The 19,270-nt window shown below is 41.5% G+C and overlaps 1 protein-coding gene across 1 annotated transcript in view; it reads left to right on the top strand.

The window, feature by feature from the left end:
• LOC126237200 (ATP-dependent RNA helicase DDX54) overlaps positions 1-16,477 on the top strand; it is a 132,841-nt gene extending 116,364 nt beyond the window's left edge. The window contains exons 13-14 of the mRNA XM_049947080.1: positions 15,954-16,113; positions 16,218-16,477. Coding sequence (XP_049803037.1) covers positions 15,954-16,113; positions 16,218-16,384 — 327 coding nt within the window. The 3' untranslated portion in view covers positions 16,385-16,477. The remainder of the gene's footprint in view (positions 1-15,953; positions 16,114-16,217) is intronic.
• Positions 16,478-19,270: the final 2,793 nt, after the last annotated feature.

Below are 19,270 nucleotides of genomic sequence, written 5' to 3'. Positions count from 1 at the left end.
GTGGAGGATCACAAATTGTATGTAGATTTGTTATGTTGAGCTTACCATTACCTTTACATGTCTGGTCACTCAGCTTCTATGAGCACAATCCCATTTGACATCTTCCTACACAAAGATCAGAGGTAACCTATTAGAACAAGCCAACATTGTGGTATAATGTGGCAACTCCTCTTTAGCTACTTGCTGAACCTTTGCAACATCTCCAGGTCCTTTTAGCTGCCATTGTGCCCATTCTCATTTTAAAAACCATCTTGCCTAATTCAGCCTCTCACTACCAAGTAATATTTTGGAAGGAGATAACTGCTAAAAGGATACTACATTTTATGTATGAAATTTTGTACTGCAGTAGCTCGACCTTGACAGTGCTAAGAATTTAATTATTCCGTACATAAGATTCTAACACTCGGTGTACCTTCATGAAGACACTGTGAACTACATCTCAATATTCATTTTATGTGCATGCATCACCTTCATACTATCTTCACATCTTAAAACATATTCTGCAGAAAAATACATCTTATCTCATTTCTGCCTCTGCAACCCCTATCAACCCCCTCCCTCCCAAAACCATTCTAATGAGCTTCTTATCATCATTGTTATGAAAACAGACTTCTGATACACCAGTGTTTTCTTCCCTTTCGGATAGATTCTAAATTCTTTCCATTTCTTTTACAATCTATATGAAAAAAATGTAAATGCTCGTTTGTTCAAAATCGTGTATCTCTGAAAGTTGTTGACTGATTGCTTTGAAATTTTGACCAATTGTTGACTTCTAATACAGGCATGTTTCTAGGTACCCGATTCTGTAATACTTGTATATATAGGGAAAACTTTGTTACCAAAAATCTCAAAATGTGCCTCTGATTTACTTCAAATTTTTGCACATTACTGTAATCAATGTATAGATACATATAGACTACATACTTCATAAAATACACACACACACACAAATGCACAAAATAATGAAATGTTGTTGTACTTATGGCTTATTGGTTTATGATTAGAAACTTACCAAATCTGAATTTGCAACATCAGTAAACAAGGCTCAAGGTCAGAGAAATGGGGGGGGGGGGGGGGTAGGAGATGGACATAGAAAACAGAAAGGAGTATATACACAGAGAGATGGGAAGGAGAAGGTGGAGAGAGGGTGAGGAGTAGATGGACGGAGGAGGAGGAGGAGATGGACAAAGAAAGGGGGGGGGTGATGGATAGAGACGGGGGAGAGGAGGAGACAAGGAGTGAAGGAGGCAGTGGTGGTGTGAGAAAAACATAGGGACACACTGGCAGTGGAACATAGTTGACAGTGACAGTATAGTGCTAGGAAGAGAGTCAAGGAGACAATGCCAGAGGGTGTGAGGAATAAAGAGAAAGAGGAGGTGGAAATGGGTGAGAGTGTATATCCAATTATCATGCATGTTTCTTTTTGATTTAAGCAAACTGAGCCACAGCAAAATGTGGCCGTGTGAGCTAGTTTCACATATTTTTTATTTACTCTTCACTATTTTACATTAGGTGTCAGAGAGGCACGGCTTGTCAAATTATTACTCATGGAAATTTTCTGTCAGTTATTTCTCAACAATTAAAAGTAATGATGCCTTCTAACTAGTATCATACCTTCTTTGAACCCTTTTTTGTTCTTGTGTATCAGAGCAGCTACCTTTTTATGGAGATATATATGATGATTACTCAATTTAATACACTGTATCCATTCACATTTCATTACAACAGACATCAATTAGGTTATTAACATAACCTGTATTCTGTGGTCTGGTTCTCAGTGGCCCACCTTTCTTTTATAATGGCCTATCCTTGTCGCCTTACTGAGAACCTCAATTCCACCAAGATAGGAAAGGTGCAGTATCAAGGGCAGGTATAAACTTGTAATTGGCTTATTCTATTGACCACCAGACTCACCTTCAGATACAACTGAAGTCTACCTCAAATCTAAATTCTCTAGTTCATAAATTCATCAATCATACTGTCATCATTGATTATCCAGTGGTCAGAAAGGAAAAATGAAATTTTGTGAGTGGTGGTCGTGACAGGATGTCCAGTGAAACTTTTCTAAATGCATTCTCAGATAGCTACCAAGAACAGATTGTTCGGAACTGCTCTCATTATGGAAATACAGGATTATTCTAAATGATGGACCTTTTTTTCAAAAATTCATATGTATTCAAGTACAAATCCAAAATGAACAAGCTTTATACCAACGAAAAGAGGAAGTTTCAAAGTTTTTGGCGGGTGGCAGTGAGCAGGTGGTGATGGTCTCAGAAGCGGCCGGCATTCAATCACCAACTTGCAAAACCATTAGCTATTGGTTTAGGCAATTTAAAGAGACTGGGAATGTGTGCAAAGGAAAAAGCACAGGCCGACCGCATGTGTCAGAGTATGATGTTCAATGGGTTCAAGAAAGTTTTGTGCACAGTCCCAGCAAGTCTACCAATAGAGCCAGTGAAGAACTTGAAATACTCCAACCAACTGTATGGAGAGTTCTGAGACAGCATTTGCTGTACAAGCTCTGCCGATTACAGCTTGTGGAGGCTCTCAACCCCAATAACAAAGAGAAGCATCTCACATTTTTTGGTTATGTGCTAGCAAAGATGGAGGAAGACGCATGTCTACAGTGTGTAACTTTCAGCGATGAAGCAATGTTCCGCCTCAGTGGAAAAGTTGATAGACACAATGTTTGCATATGGGGTCTGAAAAATCCACATTCACCATTGCAACACGAAAGAGACTCACTGTAGATCAACGTGTTCTGCGCCGTTTCCCGTACAAAGGTTTATGGACCATTTTTCTTTGCAGAAAGAACTGTAATGGGAATCATGTACCTGGACATGTTGGAACAGTGGCTGTTCGCTCAAGTTATGGAAGATTCCCAGGACTTTTATTTTCCAACAGGATGGAGCTCTGCCTCATTGGCACCATGATGTACGAGGCCTTCTGAATGACCCTTCTTCAGTGCTGGGTTGGTTGCAGTGGACTTAAGGACATGGCTCTGGATTTCTGGCCACTGAGATCTCTTGATCTCACACCCTGCAACTATTTATTATTGGGTTATGTGAAGGAAGCTGTTTAGATCCTGCCTGTACAAACCACTCTGAACGATCTGCGGAACCGGGTGACTGCTGCCATACACTCAGTTAAAGCAGATACACTTTCGCATTTGTGGGACGAGTTTGGCTACTGCATCGATGTTTGTCGTGCAGCCAATGATGGCCACATTGAAAATTTGTGACACGTATCACATTTTTAATTGTTAAATAATTATTAAAAATTAATTAATTACAAATTATTAAATTGAAATCAAACATTATGGGGAAAAAATGGAACTTCCCTCATTTCATTGGTACAAAGCTTGTTCATTGTGGATTTGTGTGTGAATAAATACAAAGTTTTGAAAATGTGACCAACATTTAGAATAACTCTGTATCTTGGATCTAATAATTCGTAATGTTTCTGAGCATGTTCACTTCCAAACTGGTGTCAGTGACCATGAGGCAATTGTAACAAAAATGATTGCCAAAGTACAAAGGGCTATTAAAACAAGTAGAAGGATTTATTGTATGTTCAGCAAACTAGATAATGGGCCAGTAGTGTGACATCTCATTAAGGAACTCGAAACATTTAGCTCTTGAGAGAAGCATGTAGAAGAACTGTGGCTCACACTTAGAACAACAGTTGACCATAGAGTGGCTATATACCTACGTAATACAACAGTTAGTGATGAGAGAGATCTTCCATGGTATATAATCACTGTAAAGGAACTTCTAAAGAAACAGTTATTACTGCATAATAAGTGTAAAACAAAGCATAGTGCTATAGATAGGGAATTGACGGTAACAAAACAAAACAAAGCAAAGAAAAGAAAAGCAGGAATGCTGAACTCTGTTTCCAGATGTTTCTTTACAAATAAAAATCCAGGGTTATTACTTTTATTTAATAGTTGCACCACTGCAAAGACGAGTGATATGGATTTTAGTATCAGTGATGTTGAGAAACAGGTGCAATTTCTAAAATTGAGCAAATCTTCAGGGCCCACTGTAACCCCTAGTAGATTGTATACTGACTTTGTGACTGAGTTAGCTTTTCTTTTAACCATAATCGACTGTACATTCGTGAAACAAAAAACAGTACGCAATGGGTGGAAGGGAGCACAAGTCGCACCTGTCTACAAGAAGGGTAGCAGAAGATATCCGCAAAACAGTGTCCATTATGCTTGACATCCATTTCTTGTAGAACCTTAGAATGTATTCTGAGCTCAAATAAATGAGGTATCTCAAACAAACTGTCCTCCTACATGCCAACCAGCATGGATTCCAAAACCCAACTTGCACTTTTCTCACATGATAACCTGAAAGCTTGGGTCAAGGCAGTCAGAAAGATGCAGTATTTCTCAATTTCTGAAAAGAATTTGACTCAGTAGCACACTTGCGCTTATTTTCAAAAGTACGATCACAGGGGTTACCAAGCAAAATTTGTGACTGAATTGAGGATTTCTTGGTAGGGGAGACACAATATGTTACCTTGGATGGAGAGTCATTGACTGATGTATATGTAACTTCAGTCGTGCAACAGGTAAGTGTGTTGGCACCATTGCTGCTCCTGTTGCATGCTAATGATCATGCAGACAATATTAATAGTAATTTCTGACTTTCCATGGGTGTTGCAGTTATATTTGATGAAGTACTGTCTGAAAATAGCTGCAGAAATATGCAGGTGGATCTTGATAAGATTTAAAAGTGGTGGTAAGATTGAGACTTGCTTGAAATGTTCAGAAACAGTAAATTGTAAATATTACATCCTATGGCTACAGTACCAGTTAGTCACAACTGGAACAAATCAGCACATACAAATACATGGGTGTAACACTTTGTAGAAATATGAAATGAAATGAACACATAGGATCAATCATAGGTAAAACAGCTGACAGACCTCAGTTCGTTGGTGGAATACTAGGAAAATGTAATCAGTTTGCAAAGGAAATTGCTTACAAAATACTTGTGTGACCCATCCTAGAATATTACTCAAGTATGTGGGATCCATACTATGCAGGACTAATGGGGGATATTGAATGTGTAGAGAATGGCAGAAGGAATGGTCACAGGCTTGTTTCACTCAAGGGACTGTGTCGGAGAGATGCTGAAGAAATTTTACTTGCAAACTACTGAACATTGTCTCTATTCTGAGGAATTCTATTTATAAAGTTTTAAGAGTGGCTTTATATGATGAATCCAGGAATATACAAAAATTCTGTATGAATCATAAGGACAACGTTAGATTAATTACAGCTGTCACTGAGTGAGGTGGTGCAGTCGTTATCACACTGGACTTGCACTCAGGAGGATGGCGGTTCAAACCTGCGTCCAGCTGTCCTGATTTAGGTGTTCTGTGATTCCCTAAATCGCTTTAGGCAAGTACTGAGATGATTCCTTGGAAAGGGCATGGCTGACTTCCTTCTCCACCCTTCCCTAACCTGATGGGATTGATGACATAACTGTTTGATCTCTCCCCCAAATCAACCAAGTAACCAACCAGTCAACCAGAGGCAGTCAAACATTCATTCTTCTCGTGCCCCATGTGTGAAGGGAATGGAAAAAAGTCCTAATAACTTGTACAGTGGGAAGTATCCCCTGCCATGCACTTCACACTTGTTTGTAGAATACGCATTTAGATGTAGACTGAACTATTAGTTCTGAAAGATAGGTAATGTGTCACTTTATGTGTCTGTCGGCACTACGACTCGTCACCTCCTGAAAGTAAGTACCGGCTATAAATTCTTTCTCAAGTTTCTTAGTTTTCGCGATTGAATTTACCTTTGATACAAAATACACTCTTGGAATTTTAACAGTAATCCTCGTTTGTAGCGTCTGCCATTGGAGCTTGATGACCATTTTAACACTCTCGCAGTCAAAGAACATGTAACAAAATGCAACCTTCTTTTTTGGATATTCTCTCTCCCCTCTGATAGCCAGCCCTACTTGGTAAGTGTACCAGACCAATGGGCAATACTTAATAAGTGGCCAAAAAAAGTGATTTGTAAGTTGCTTATTTTGTGTGTGAGATACATTTCCATAGTATTCTTCTGTTGGAACTCCACCTATTATACTTTTTCTACAACTAGTTTTTTATTGGCATCTTCAGGTGTTGGGTATTATGCCAGGTATCAAAGTTGTTGTTGCACGATATTTTGACAGTGTGACTCGTTATCTTCATCAAGTGCTACCTGAGATTGCTTGTTGGGTGGAACGGATCCAGTAGTTACACGTATGGCCATTGTTGGTCCTGGGTGTTCCATCTGCCATCCACTCCTGCTAGTGGCATCCTTAGGCATTCCCATTTTGGTCTGGTGAACAAGGCTGAGCTCTGGTGTTATGTCTTCAGAACAGTACACCAGCCTGTGCACTAGCATTCCATTTTCGGTCCAGTGCGGTTCTAGATATTCCCATTGCAATCCACTCCCACTAAGTGTCCTGCGATGGTCCATCTTTGGTTTGGTGCAATTGGTGCTCTGTCTGGTGTTCGTTCCCCATGTCCACACCCACAGTTTACTTTTTGTGGAGTTCTGCTGCTGCTGCTGCTGCTCCCCCCCTTGTCTAGTTGCCTAGCCACTGTATGACATGCCCCATTGGCAGGGTATATTATAAATTCTTGATTTTCATAGTCCCAAGTCATCTTTTACATTTCCTAGTAGTCCACTTATTCTGATAGGTGGACAGAATATGCACATTATATTATGCTTCCTGAGAATCCTGCTGATATTGGCAGAAGTAGATACCACATGGGGCAAGTCTTTATTCTTTTCATTTCTTCTTTATCATGTGTCAGAGTGGCTGGTTGAAGGATCTTCTGAATATGTAAGGCTGTGTATCCATTTTTGCGAACACTGATCATAGATGCTCTATTTCTACTATCAAGCTATGTGCATCTGAGAAGTTGTGTGCCCTGTGGACCAATGTTTTAGAACTCCATACTTCTGCAGTGCATGGTAACAGCTGGTGGCTTGCAGGTATAAATCACTGTGTGTAGGTTTGCAGTACACACTGTGGTCAAATTACCCACCTGTTCTCACTTTGGCTAGAATATCCAGAAATGGTAGCTGCCCACCTTTCCCAGTTGAATGGTGAACTTAATATTTGAGTGGCATTAGTCAAGGTGTTCAAGAAACTCATTGAGTCTATCCCTACCAAGAGGCCAGATCAAAAAGGTATCATCCGCATACCTGAAAAAGCATGTGGGTTTATATCTTGCAGTCTCTAATGCTTCCTCTTTTAATCTCTCCATGAACATATTGGTGACCACTGCCCATGGCTACACCTTCTATCTGCTAGTAATATTGGCTCCCATACAGAAAATAAGTTGAGGCCAGTATGTGCACAAACAGGTCCAACAGAGCATCATCAGAATTCTCCTCAGTTACTTCCAATGAGTCTTCCAGTGGCATCCTAGTGAACAGGGATACCACATCAAAACTTAACGTCATCTACTTCATGACAATGCTGATGTTAATTTTCTTGCTGTTCTCATTTCTGCTACTTCTTATTACTTTTGTCTTTCTTCGTTTTTCTCTAAGTCCATATTCTGTACTCATTAGGCTGTTCATTCTATTCAGCAGATCATGTAATTCTTCTTCACTTACACTCAAGATACCAATACCATCAGTGAATCTTATCATTGATATACTTTCACCTCGAATCTTAATTCCACTCCTGAACCTTTCTTTTATTTCCATCATTGCTGCTTCAATGTATAGATTGAACAGTATGGTTGAAAGACTACATCCTTGTCTTACACCATTTTTAATGTGAGCACTTTGTTTTTGGTCATCCACTCTTATTATTCCCTCTTGGTTCTGGTACATATTGTATATTACCCATTGCTCCGTACACCTTACCCCTATTTTTCTCAGGATTTCAAACATCTCGCACCATTTTACATTGTCAAACCCTTTTTCCAGGTCAACAAATCCTATAAAAGTGTCTTGATTTTTCTTTAGTCTTGCTTCCATTATCAACAGCAAGGTCAGAATTGCCTCTCTGGTGCCCTTACCTTTCCTAAAGCCAAACTGATTGTCATGTAACACATCCTCAATTTTCTTTTCCATTGTTCTGCATATTATTTTGCTCAGCAACTTGGGTACACGAGTTATTACGCTGATTGTGCAGTAATTCTCACATTTGTTAGCTCTTGCAGTCTTTGATATTGCGTGAAAGATATTTCTCTGAAACTCAGATGGTATGTTGCCAGACTAGTACATTTTACATACCAGTGTGAATAGTCATTTTGTTGCAACTTCCCACAATGGTTTTAGAAATTCTGATGAAATGTTATCTAGCCCTTCTGACTTACTAGATGTTAATGCCTCCAAAGCTCTCTTAAATTCTGATTCTAATAGTGGATCCGCTATCTCTTCTAAATCCACTCCTGTCTCTTCTTCTGTCACATCAGACAAATCTTCCCCGTCATAGAGGCTATCAATGTACACTTTCCACCTATCAGCTCTCCCCTCTGCATTTAGTAATGGAATTCCCATTGCATTCTTTATGTTACCACCCTTGCTTTTAATTTCATCGAAGGTCAATTTGACTTTCCTATATGCTGAGTCAGTCCTTCCGAGAATCATTTCTTTTTTTATTTCTTCTCATTTTTTATGCAGCATTTTGTCTTAGCTTCCCTGCACCTCCTATTTATTTCATTCTTCAGTGATTTGTATTTCTGTATTCCTGCATTCCCCTGAACATTTTTGTACTTTCTTCTTTCATTGATCAACTGAAGTATTTCTTCTGTTACCCATGGTTTCTTCACAGTTACTTTACTTTTACCTTTGTTTTTCTTTCCAACTTCTGTGATTACCCATTTTAGAAATGTCCATTCCTCTTCCAACTGTACTGCCTACTGAGCTATTCCTTATTGATTTATCTACAGCTTTAGAGAACTTCAAACATGTCTCATCATTCCTTGGCACTTCCGTATCCCACTTCTTTGCATATTGATTCTTCCTGACTAATCTCTTAAACTTAAACCTACTCTTCATCGCTACTAAATTGTGATCTGAGTCTATACCTGCTCCTGGGTAAGCCTTACAAACCAGTATCTGATTTCGGAGTCTCTGTCTGACCCTGGTGCAATCTAACTGAAATCTTCCCGTATCACCTGGCCTTTTCCAAGTGTACCACCACCTCTTGTGATTCTGGAACACAGTATTCGCTATTACTAGCTAAAATTTATTACAGGACTCAATTAATCTTTCTGTTCTCTCATTCCTGTCCCAAGCCCATACTCTTCTGTAACCTTTTCTTCTTCTCCTTCGCCTTCAACTACATTCCAGTCCTCCATGGCTTTAGACTTTCATCTCTCTTTGTGTATTGTATTACTCTTCAATGTGCTCATATACTTTCTCCATCTCATCAGGTTGCGATGTCGGCATGTATACCTGACCCATCATTGTCAGTGTTGGTTTTCTGTCATTTCTGATAAGAATAAACCTATCAGTGAATTGTTCACAGTAACACACTCTCTTCCCTGTCTTCCTATTCATAACGAATCCTACTCTCGTTTACCATTTTCTACTGCTGTTGATATTATTCTATACTTATCTGACCAGAAATCCTTGTCGTCTTTCCATTCCACTTCACTTACCCCTACTATAACTAGGTTGAGCCTTTGCATTCCCATTTTCAAGCTCAGGCTTCTGGCATTCCACCCTCATAGAATGTTATCTTTCAATTAATTATTCAGTCTTTTTCTCATGGTAACCTCCCACTTGGCAGTCCCCTCCCAGAGATCATTGTAAAATATTTTGCCAATGGAGAAATCATTATGACACTTTTTTGTTACGGGCCACATGTCCTGTTGATACACAATATGGGTCCTGAATGCAGTGGTTTCCATTGACTTTTGCAGCCTTATGCCGTTGATCATTGCTGATTCTTCTGCCTTTAGGGGCAGTTTCCCACCCAAAGGACAAGAGTGTGCCCTGAACCTCTATCTGATCCTCTGCCCTCTTTGATAAGGCCGTTGGCAGAATGAGGGTGAAGATCTACATACTAATCTGGCACGGCATGAAGTCTGTTTCATTCGCCGCATCAGGAAGGCACCCAAGGATAACAGAGTGAACATTGGAGCTTTTATCCTAGTCTTCGACAGCAGCATTTTGCCTGAGAGGGTTAAGGCCTTGGTTTATAGGAGTGATGTCGGGCCTTATTTTCCTCTTCCGATGAAAATGTTTTTGGTGCTAAAGGCTTGGGCATGTGTCCTCCTGCTGTTCTAATGAGGATATCTGTAGGGCATGTGGACGAATGTCCCATGAGGGCAGCCCTTGTGACCAGCCCCCTCAACGTGTTGAATGTCTGGAACTGCACCCTCCTCATTCACCGCAGTTCACAGTATTCAAGAGGGAGAAGTAAATTCAAGAATATAAGATGCTTGACTGCCAGTCTTATCAAGATGCGAAAAAAAGATTGAAAGACTTCATCTGACTGATATGGTGTCAAATTTTGTGCCTGTTGTGTCACAGCCCATACATCACACGATGACAAGGCCTCGCTTGATGACTTGTGCTCCTGGTTGTATCCCAGGGCCTGGCGTACAGTTGGGGGAGGGAATGTCAGCTCCCTTGCCCCCTACACCTATAGCACCGGTGGTTTCCACACCATTGGTGCAGCCAGAGATAGCTAGTCTCCTCTGGCCTTAGGGATAAGGACACCTGTCAAGATGCCCCCCTCTCAAGACAAGGACCAGCAGCCACAGGCTGTGGGCCAAAGAAAACTACTGTCCTCTTTGCTCCCAGTAGATAAAGTGGGAGAAATCTTCACAGAAATCAAAGTCTCACAGGGATAAGAAGGATAAACAGAAAGGTAAACAACTTTCTGAGGCCTTGGATGATCTGCTTCCCATCCCTGTAGTAGTCGAGCCTACGCACACTTGTGACAGATCACAGAATCAGGTGGATTATGACCTGGCAGCGAAGTAATCACACCCATGTTTACCATTTGCCACTTTCTTACACCTGACTCCATCGCTCCTTGAATGGAACTGTATTGGCTTCCTTCGCCATCTGCCCAAACTCTGTCCTGGCTATGTACTCCATAATTGGCATAGCACTTCAGGAAACAACAACACACCTCCCTGCTCTGAAAAACTACAATCCCTGCTGTCCCAATCATGTTAATGTCGAGAGAGCGTGCGGTAGGGTCTGTACCCTCATATGCTCTGATACTTCCAGGGAGCAGTTGCCCCACCCACTACACTAGAGGCTGTGCCCATTGGTGTCTACGTGTCAGTTTGGATGACAATAGGTAGTGTTCATCGACACCCAGACAGACCTTTCCAATATCATGAGATGTTAAGAGTTAGTGGCACAGCTATCTCCCCTCTTCCTCTTATTGAGGGACTTCAATTCCCATAATCCTCTGTGTGGTGATGATACTATGTCTCGAACACCTCCTTTCGGAGTTGGATGTCTGCCTACTAAACACTGGAGCTGCAACACATTTCTGTGCAGCCCTCAGAACATACTCAACTATTGATCTTACAGTTTACAGCCCGCGTATCTTACCCCTGATTCAGTTGCGCGTCCATGGCAATATTTGTGACGACTACTATCGTTCTCTCCCTCTCCACTCACAGACATCTGGAACAGGCTCCACTTTGGTCGCCACAGAAAGCTTTCTCATCTACTGCTGCTTTTGCAGCCAGTTTTGAGACTGATATCAATGAAGCAGTGTGGGATACTACTGATACTATTAGTCATGCTGCAGCAGTAGTGATACTGTACTCCTCTGGCTCATCCTGACGATCGCTGGTTCCATGGTGGTCTGAAGATATAACCACAGCTATCAGGGAATACCACAGGGTGCTTTAACAGCACAAGCACCATCCCTCTATTGATAATTTAATAGTATTCAAGAGACTCCTGGTGAAAGAGTGGTTTTTAATAAAGAAAAGGAAGCAGGCATGTTGGGAGCAATATGTATAATTTATGTGATCCTGCACCCCATCGTCCCAAGTATGGACTACACTCCACAGCATTTGTGGCCATCCACCACCCACAGCGATTCCTGGCTTCCTTTTCAAAGGTAAAATTTGCATTGATTCCTTGGTACTTACTGAACGTTTTGTGGTACACTTTGCTCAAGTGTTAGCATGCAGTAATTACTGTCCTCATTTCCTGACCTGGAAACTCCTTATTGAGTGCTGCCCATTATCCTGCCATGCACATGGCTTTCTGTCATACAACATCCCTTTTTGTGAATCAGCACTTCGCAGTGAGTCGAGATACGGCCCCTGGACTCATCAAAATCCACAACAAAATTCTCAAACATCTTTGTGCTGACAGCGTGCAAAGTATCCTCGGGCTTTTTAATCATATTTGGTGGGAAGTAGAATTCCCCTCCCATTGGCAAGAAGGTGTAATAATAATAATAATAATAATTTTATTATTATTATTATTATTATTATTATTATTCCTGGTCCCACACATTTTTAACTAACTATCGGCCAATGTCTCTGATGAATGGGCTGTGAAAGCTACTCAAATGAATGGTCAACCGCCATCTTTGTTGGTGCCTTGAAGCCGGAGGGCATATATCATGATTCAAAAGTGGCTTTCGGGCTTTCCAGTCCAACACAGATCATCTGGTTCATGTGGAATCTGCATTACACAGTGCTTTCGCACATTGCAAACATCTGATTGCTGTGTTCTTTGACCTACAGAAGGCATACAACACTGGGTGACATGACACCCTACATACAATGTATGAGTGGGGTTTCCGGTGCAGTTAACTCATTTTTATCCAGAATCCTATCTCCACGACTTTTTCGGGTCTGGATAGGTTCGAATCTGAGCACCCAATATTTACAGGAAACTGGCAGCCTGTCCTAAGTGTAATGCTGTTTGTTATTGCCATCAATGGTGTTGTAAATGGATTGGGCCTCACAGTCTCTCCGTCACTGTGTATGGATGATCTGTCCTCATACTATGCCTCTGAATCATTGTGCACTACTGAGTGCCAACGTCAGGGGGGCTGTGTGGAGAGTATATGACTGGGTTCTGAATCACAGCTATCAATTTTCTCCTGCAAAATCACGAGTTGTGCATTTTTGCCAACTCTGGACTCTGCACCCGCACCCAGAAATTTATCTTAGTGACCAATTACTTGAAGTTGTTGAAACATTTTGAATTCCTACATAAACAAACTAACTTGACTGCGACATGTCTGCCGGCTCAAGGCAACTTGCAGGAAGAAGCTAAGCGCTCTCTGTTTTCTTAGTAACTCCACATGAGGTGCAGACCACCCTGTTCTTCTGAGGTTTTACAAAGCTCTGATTTTATCCCATTTGGACTATGGATGTTTTGCCTGTAGGTCAGCAGCACCGACCATAATGAACTTGCGGGATGCTGTTCACCACACTGGTGTGCACTTGGCAACAGCGGCCTGTTGACAGCCTCGCAGCAGAAGTCGGTGCCACGTTCCTGCGGGTTAGATGACAACAGCTTCTGGCAAATTACGCAGTCACAATCAGTCAGATGCATACTAACCCATGCCACTTGACTCTGTTCCACAACTAACAGCACGGACTGTTGGCGTGTTGCCCAAAACTGGGTAGACCAACTGGATATTGCTCGGTACTCTACTGAAGGACCTCCAACAGCCTCTTTTATTCTGTGTTCCTAGAGCTCCCCTTGAAACTGCCCCCCCCCCCCCCTCCCACCACCACCACCACCACCACCACCACCACCTGTGGTTTGTGCCCTGTCCTGTGATACAAATGGACCTCTTTTGTGGCCCCAAGATTCTACCCTTCTCCTCCACAGTTCTTCTAATTCAGTACGCATCTACACAGACGGATTCAAAGTCATCAATAGGGTTGTTTACACTTTTGCCCATGCAAGGGGACACTATAGTTTATCCTGATATACAGTGTACTATTAGCAATTTGAGATTATTGAATAAATTCTAAAGGAAGTGACCAACAATGGATACCTTAACTTTTTTCCTGTCCTTTGCTAGTTGAAAGTTTGATATATGAAATTGTTTTGCGATATAGATTTCAGTTCTACATATTTAGGAAGTTAATTTCTGTGAAGATGCTTTTTAATGTTTGTGTTGTATTGACACATTCACATGTACATCAGCATCAGTGATTGAAATCTTACCAGGGGCACTCATGACCCTAGCTGTGATGCTGCAAAGATAGAGCCTTTTTTGTGGGATAAATTTAATTGCTACTTGCGATTGCCATGATTAATATTTCAGCAATTATAATTCTACAAGAACCAGTAGGATTTTTCAGTTGGCTCGCTTGAACCTCCATGCACTTGATCTAGTGTTCATGCAATCGTTTGATTCCTGTGATAAGACATGGTGGCTTTGTGTAAGTGTCAAGAGGACAAATCCAGAGGCCAATGGCCGAATCACAGTGATAAAAGCAATGTTAAATTTGATAAGTCACACAAATGTGTCTGTAAATATAATTCAGTAAAACTACTGCTGCTGTCTTTGGTGGCACATCAATATTCCAAAGATGACTTCTGAGCTTGGGAAACGGGTAGCCAGGATGAACGAATATGGGGCTGTGGATAAACTGCTAACAGTGTACACTCCAGTAATGGACACAGATGATGTGTCCACTGGAGTGTTCTGTATTTGGATTGCAGTAGGTACCACTTTTCTTCATCTTCATCTTCATCATCATCATCAGCAGCAGCACCACCACACCACCACCACCACCACCACCACCTCCTCCTCCTCCTCCTCCTCCTCCTCCTCCTCCTCCTCTATCACCAGCCCCCCACCATGATGACGACTACTACTATTACAAGTACATCTACCATTACTACCCCCTCCTTTTCAAGAAATATTTTGTACAGTTGTTCTGGGAACTGTGTTGTCCTCACAGATCCTGCACATCTATGACCACAGGACTTACAATTTACAGTGTTTTGCAGCAGGCAGGTTTATTATATTCCTCCTATATGATTTGATCATTGGACTTTGTATTCTGAGCCCCCCACTGCCCACTGCCTCTCTCCACACCCACCCACACACACACACACACACACACACACACACACACACACACACACGCACACACACTGCTGTTGCCTAGTAGGATGAACAGTGAATAGTGATTCTGGAAGAGTGGATGATACAGGATGGTGAGAGTTGTGGAATGGTAAGAGGGAGAAATGGACAGGTGGAAGCTAGAAAAAGATCGTGCTGAGTGGTACAGAGAAGTCAAGAATGGGGGGAGAAGACCAAGGGAAGTTTACAGATAGAATGAAGGGACGGGGGAAGGTTCCAAGGAGATAGCTGATATGTTGTAGAAGAGAGAAGAAATGGGGGATGTGAGAAACAGTGCAGATTGGAGGTGTCGAATACTGAGGGAAGAAGAAGGGTCAGGTGGAAGGGAAGGGGTGGGGGGAGGGGGGGGGCAATTGTGATCTTTGAATAAGGACAGGAAGTCTGTTCTCAACAGACAAATCTTACTGTTTGTGAGATGGAACTGCTGGCCAGTTTTTCCCATCATGAGGTGAAAGTGACAACACTACCCACTACCCTAGCTTTTATAGCTATTAGTTCCTTCTTCAGGGAGGAAAGAGGATTGGGGGAGGTTAAAAAATGGAAGGACAGATCACTTGGACACAATGGTGTATTAGGAATCCTAATTAAATCGTACTGATACTTGTTAAAGCTTTAGTAGTAAGATCCAGTGTGTAAAAAAAATTCTGCTCAGATGTAGTTTGCACCTTCCAAATCTCAATTAATATAACAACTTTACTGTGCTATACAATATGATAATCAGTTCTTTATGACATGTAAATTCATCATTTTACACTGGGATTGTCATCCAGCTTTTCATTATAATGATTTAATTCCCTAATACACGTTTTTCAGAGGCACTTTCTAGCTAGTTTCACTACCTTTCTCCTTTTTTGTTTTAATCAGGGAACAAAAGCTGGCAAGATACGCACCGAATCTGGAGCCTGGATACCCGCAACTTATAAAAGCAACAGGTACTCGCAGTGGAAAGAGAGAAGCAAAATATCTCAGCAGGATGAACAAGATGATGACACAGATGAAGATTCCAAAAGCAGGCCTACTAAAGGTGTGTGGAATGACACTTGATATGCTTTGTGGACTTATTTATATAAATTGAGTATTTAAATTTACATTTGTTTAGTATCACCATGAGAATTCCTTTTTTTCCAGGACTGAAAGCTGTTCCGAGCACTCACTGGGGTCGTCACAATATGAAAGTACAAGAAAAAATGAGACGATCAGAACTCAAGAAACCTGAACAGATCTTGAAAGCCAGAATGTTGCAAGAGAAAAAGAAAAAGAAATATCGTAAGAAGAAATCTAAGAGGCGTCATTAATATCTTGTATCACGTGTATATAAGAGATTCGTTTGCAATCTGTAAAATGGATATCGATTCAGTAAAAGATGTTTAAGGTTATTAAAGTTAAAATTGTGTTTTGATAATCTCTATCCTGGCCCATACAAAACACCTTAGTTATTTAGAAAACAAGTTATTAGGGAAAAAACAAAGTGTTACAAGCATTTGGACACACTTGTTTGGTTTTTTTGTGTCAATGTATACAGCTATTACTACTTAAACATGACAGTACAGGTTAAAATGCACAAAACCTTAACAATTAGGGTCAGCATGAGCTAGCAAGCTTGATGGTGGAATAAAAATACCAGAAACTCTTTAAGTCTTTGCAAAGTTATTTTAATAATGACAATTAATAGTCCGTATAGCAACCTGTAGTCTAATCCAATAAAGGACAGGCAGGTTCCAGCAGTGCACCACAAGGATGGTCTGGCTCCATAGCTGAGTGGTCAGCGCAGTGGAATGCCATGCGAGGGGCCTAGGTTTTGATTCCTGGCTGGATCGGAGATTTTCTCCACTTGTGGACTGGGTGTTGTGTTGTCTTCGTCTTAATTTCATCCCCATCTACACGCAAGTCGCCGAACTAAAAAAAGTTGCGCCAGGCGGCCGTGCTCCCTGCAGGTGGGGCTCCCAGCCTAGCCACCATCATCATCATCATTTCAAGGATGGTCACATTGTCAAAGATGTGACAGTGGAGCTATCTGATGGTGCTTAGAAAGGCATTCTGGCCCCTAGGTGGCGGGACAAGGTGAGTAGTTGGGAACACCACCTATCCTGAGTTACTTCTTTGATTCTGTGATGTTGATATCTTTTATGGTGGAATTGATGTTTTTATCTGGGCGACACGCGTCATCCTTGTCCCCTCACCCAGAGTTGGTCAGAACAATGAAAAATGTCTGTTATAGTGATTGAGATCATGAACTAGATGCAGGGGAATTGTAGATGGGTGTCTTGCCTAATAGTTCGCCTGGATGTGTACGTACATGGCAAAAGACCCCCAGGGTATTGTAAAGTTAAAATTTATTAAAAAAGAAAAAAGAAAAGAAACAGCGTCGCCAAAGACATTAATTACGAGTGCACGGTAAGGAGCAGACAAATGGGGGGGGGGGGGATCATCATTCATGTTTCTTTACACATGATTTTGTTTCTCACTTTCTTGTATGTAGAAATTTCTGGTAAGAAGTGCGATTTTGAGTATGGTGAACTAGGAGTGTTTTTTTATCATATATGTTGAGAAATAAGAGAAGATTTGATAGCAGCATGAAGTATTTTTTATTGAAGTGAAGTGGATCCAAGTAAGGATGATTTTCTTATTTTTGACATGCACTGGTGTCCTTGAAGTGTGCTGCTTGCATCTACAATTGAAATGTAAGAGAGGAAGTCTGATTAGCCAAAAATTGTACAAGCACATTTCCAATAATGCAATTGTAATATACTTTAAATTATTTTTTTTTCATTTACCTATAAACGCAACTGGCCACCTGAATGCCAGGACTTCACGGCACCTGTTGTGAGTAGGGTTTGTTAACTATTGTTATAGTAAGAAATTTCTATGACATTGTTATGAGTCATAAGAACTAATAGTCGGTATTTTCTGTTTACATGAATCAGCAAAAATGCAAAAATTGAGGAGAAAATTTTGGAAAGCAATAAGAATTGGACGTAGGTTACATAAAATTTTGCGTAGTAAGCTGTTTCGTTCAGCACAGCAAAGGTAGGACTGCTACGCAGCTTGTTTGCATGGTTACGCTTGGTAGCACCCCTTTTGATGTAGTTGGAAACCTTTTCCTCATTATTCTCTTCCTTGAATTGGTGGAAAATTTACAGGAACTTTTTAGTGTGATACGTGTTGTCAGTAAAACATAAAGAATTGCGACCAATAGTTTGTGCATCATAGTAGATGTAAAACAAGCTTTGACATCACGTAAATTGCAATTAGCATATGAAATTTGAACTTTTTTTTTTGTGAAATTTTTATTTTTGCATATTCATACAACATGGCCAAATAATATATGCCCATTGTTGATAGCAATGGTGAAGGCACAATCAGCCAAGATGGTGTGGAGTTGCGCCATTGAACAGTTGAGGTTCGGGTGCCATGCATGCCTACTGCAGAAAGTTTTTGTTATAACGTCAAGTTGAACACACATATTTCAGAATGACACAACACATATAAGTCACTGAGCATGTTGACAAAGCAAGACATGTGAACAAGGTAACATTTGAATGAACACTGAGTCCAAGTCTAGCGGCCGCTGCCTGGCTGGCCGCTTAGGTGGTGCGGCTCCTGCATGGCTGGCAGACAGCGCCGCATGTAGAGGACGCGCGTAATTCAGCATCAGCACTTTGAATGATTGGCGAGTCACAACGCTTTTCCCCCCTTTTGAAATTTGTGCGCCGGTCTTGATGGACGTGGCCTGGAGATTGCTAACGTCCATAGCCGTTGTTTGACTGGTCGTAAAGTCTTGAGGAGGAGGCTTCCCGTACGGACGGAAGTGTTCCCAATGATAACGGGTCGAGATGACAGGAGACGTAGGGGTCGAATCTGCTGGGGCCCCGTGCACCAATATGCCCGTTGCGGCAAGTCCAGTTGATATAACAGGAGCCATGGGCGATGTGTCGGCGTCCGTAGGAGGAGGAGGCGAGTAGATTGGCTCCGACAGGTGATGGTCATCCAGTTCCTGCATGGGCACGTCTCCTGGTGGCGTCTGTTCTTGTGCTGGCACCGAGATGACGGTGAGAGGGCTGCGTTGTGAGTATTGAGAGATGCGAAGATCCCGAGTGTCAGGTAGAGCCGAAGGTGTTGTAGCGGCATTCGGAACTGGCGTTGCCGGCACACGAGGCCGAAGCTGGTCCGAATGACGCACT

The sequence above is a fragment of the Schistocerca nitens genome, chromosome 2 (genome assembly GCF_023898315.1).
Source record: "Schistocerca nitens isolate TAMUIC-IGC-003100 chromosome 2, iqSchNite1.1, whole genome shotgun sequence".
Taxonomy (NCBI): Eukaryota; Metazoa; Arthropoda; class Insecta; order Orthoptera; family Acrididae; genus Schistocerca; species Schistocerca nitens.
This window is presented reverse-complemented; position numbering and strand designations above follow the sequence as displayed.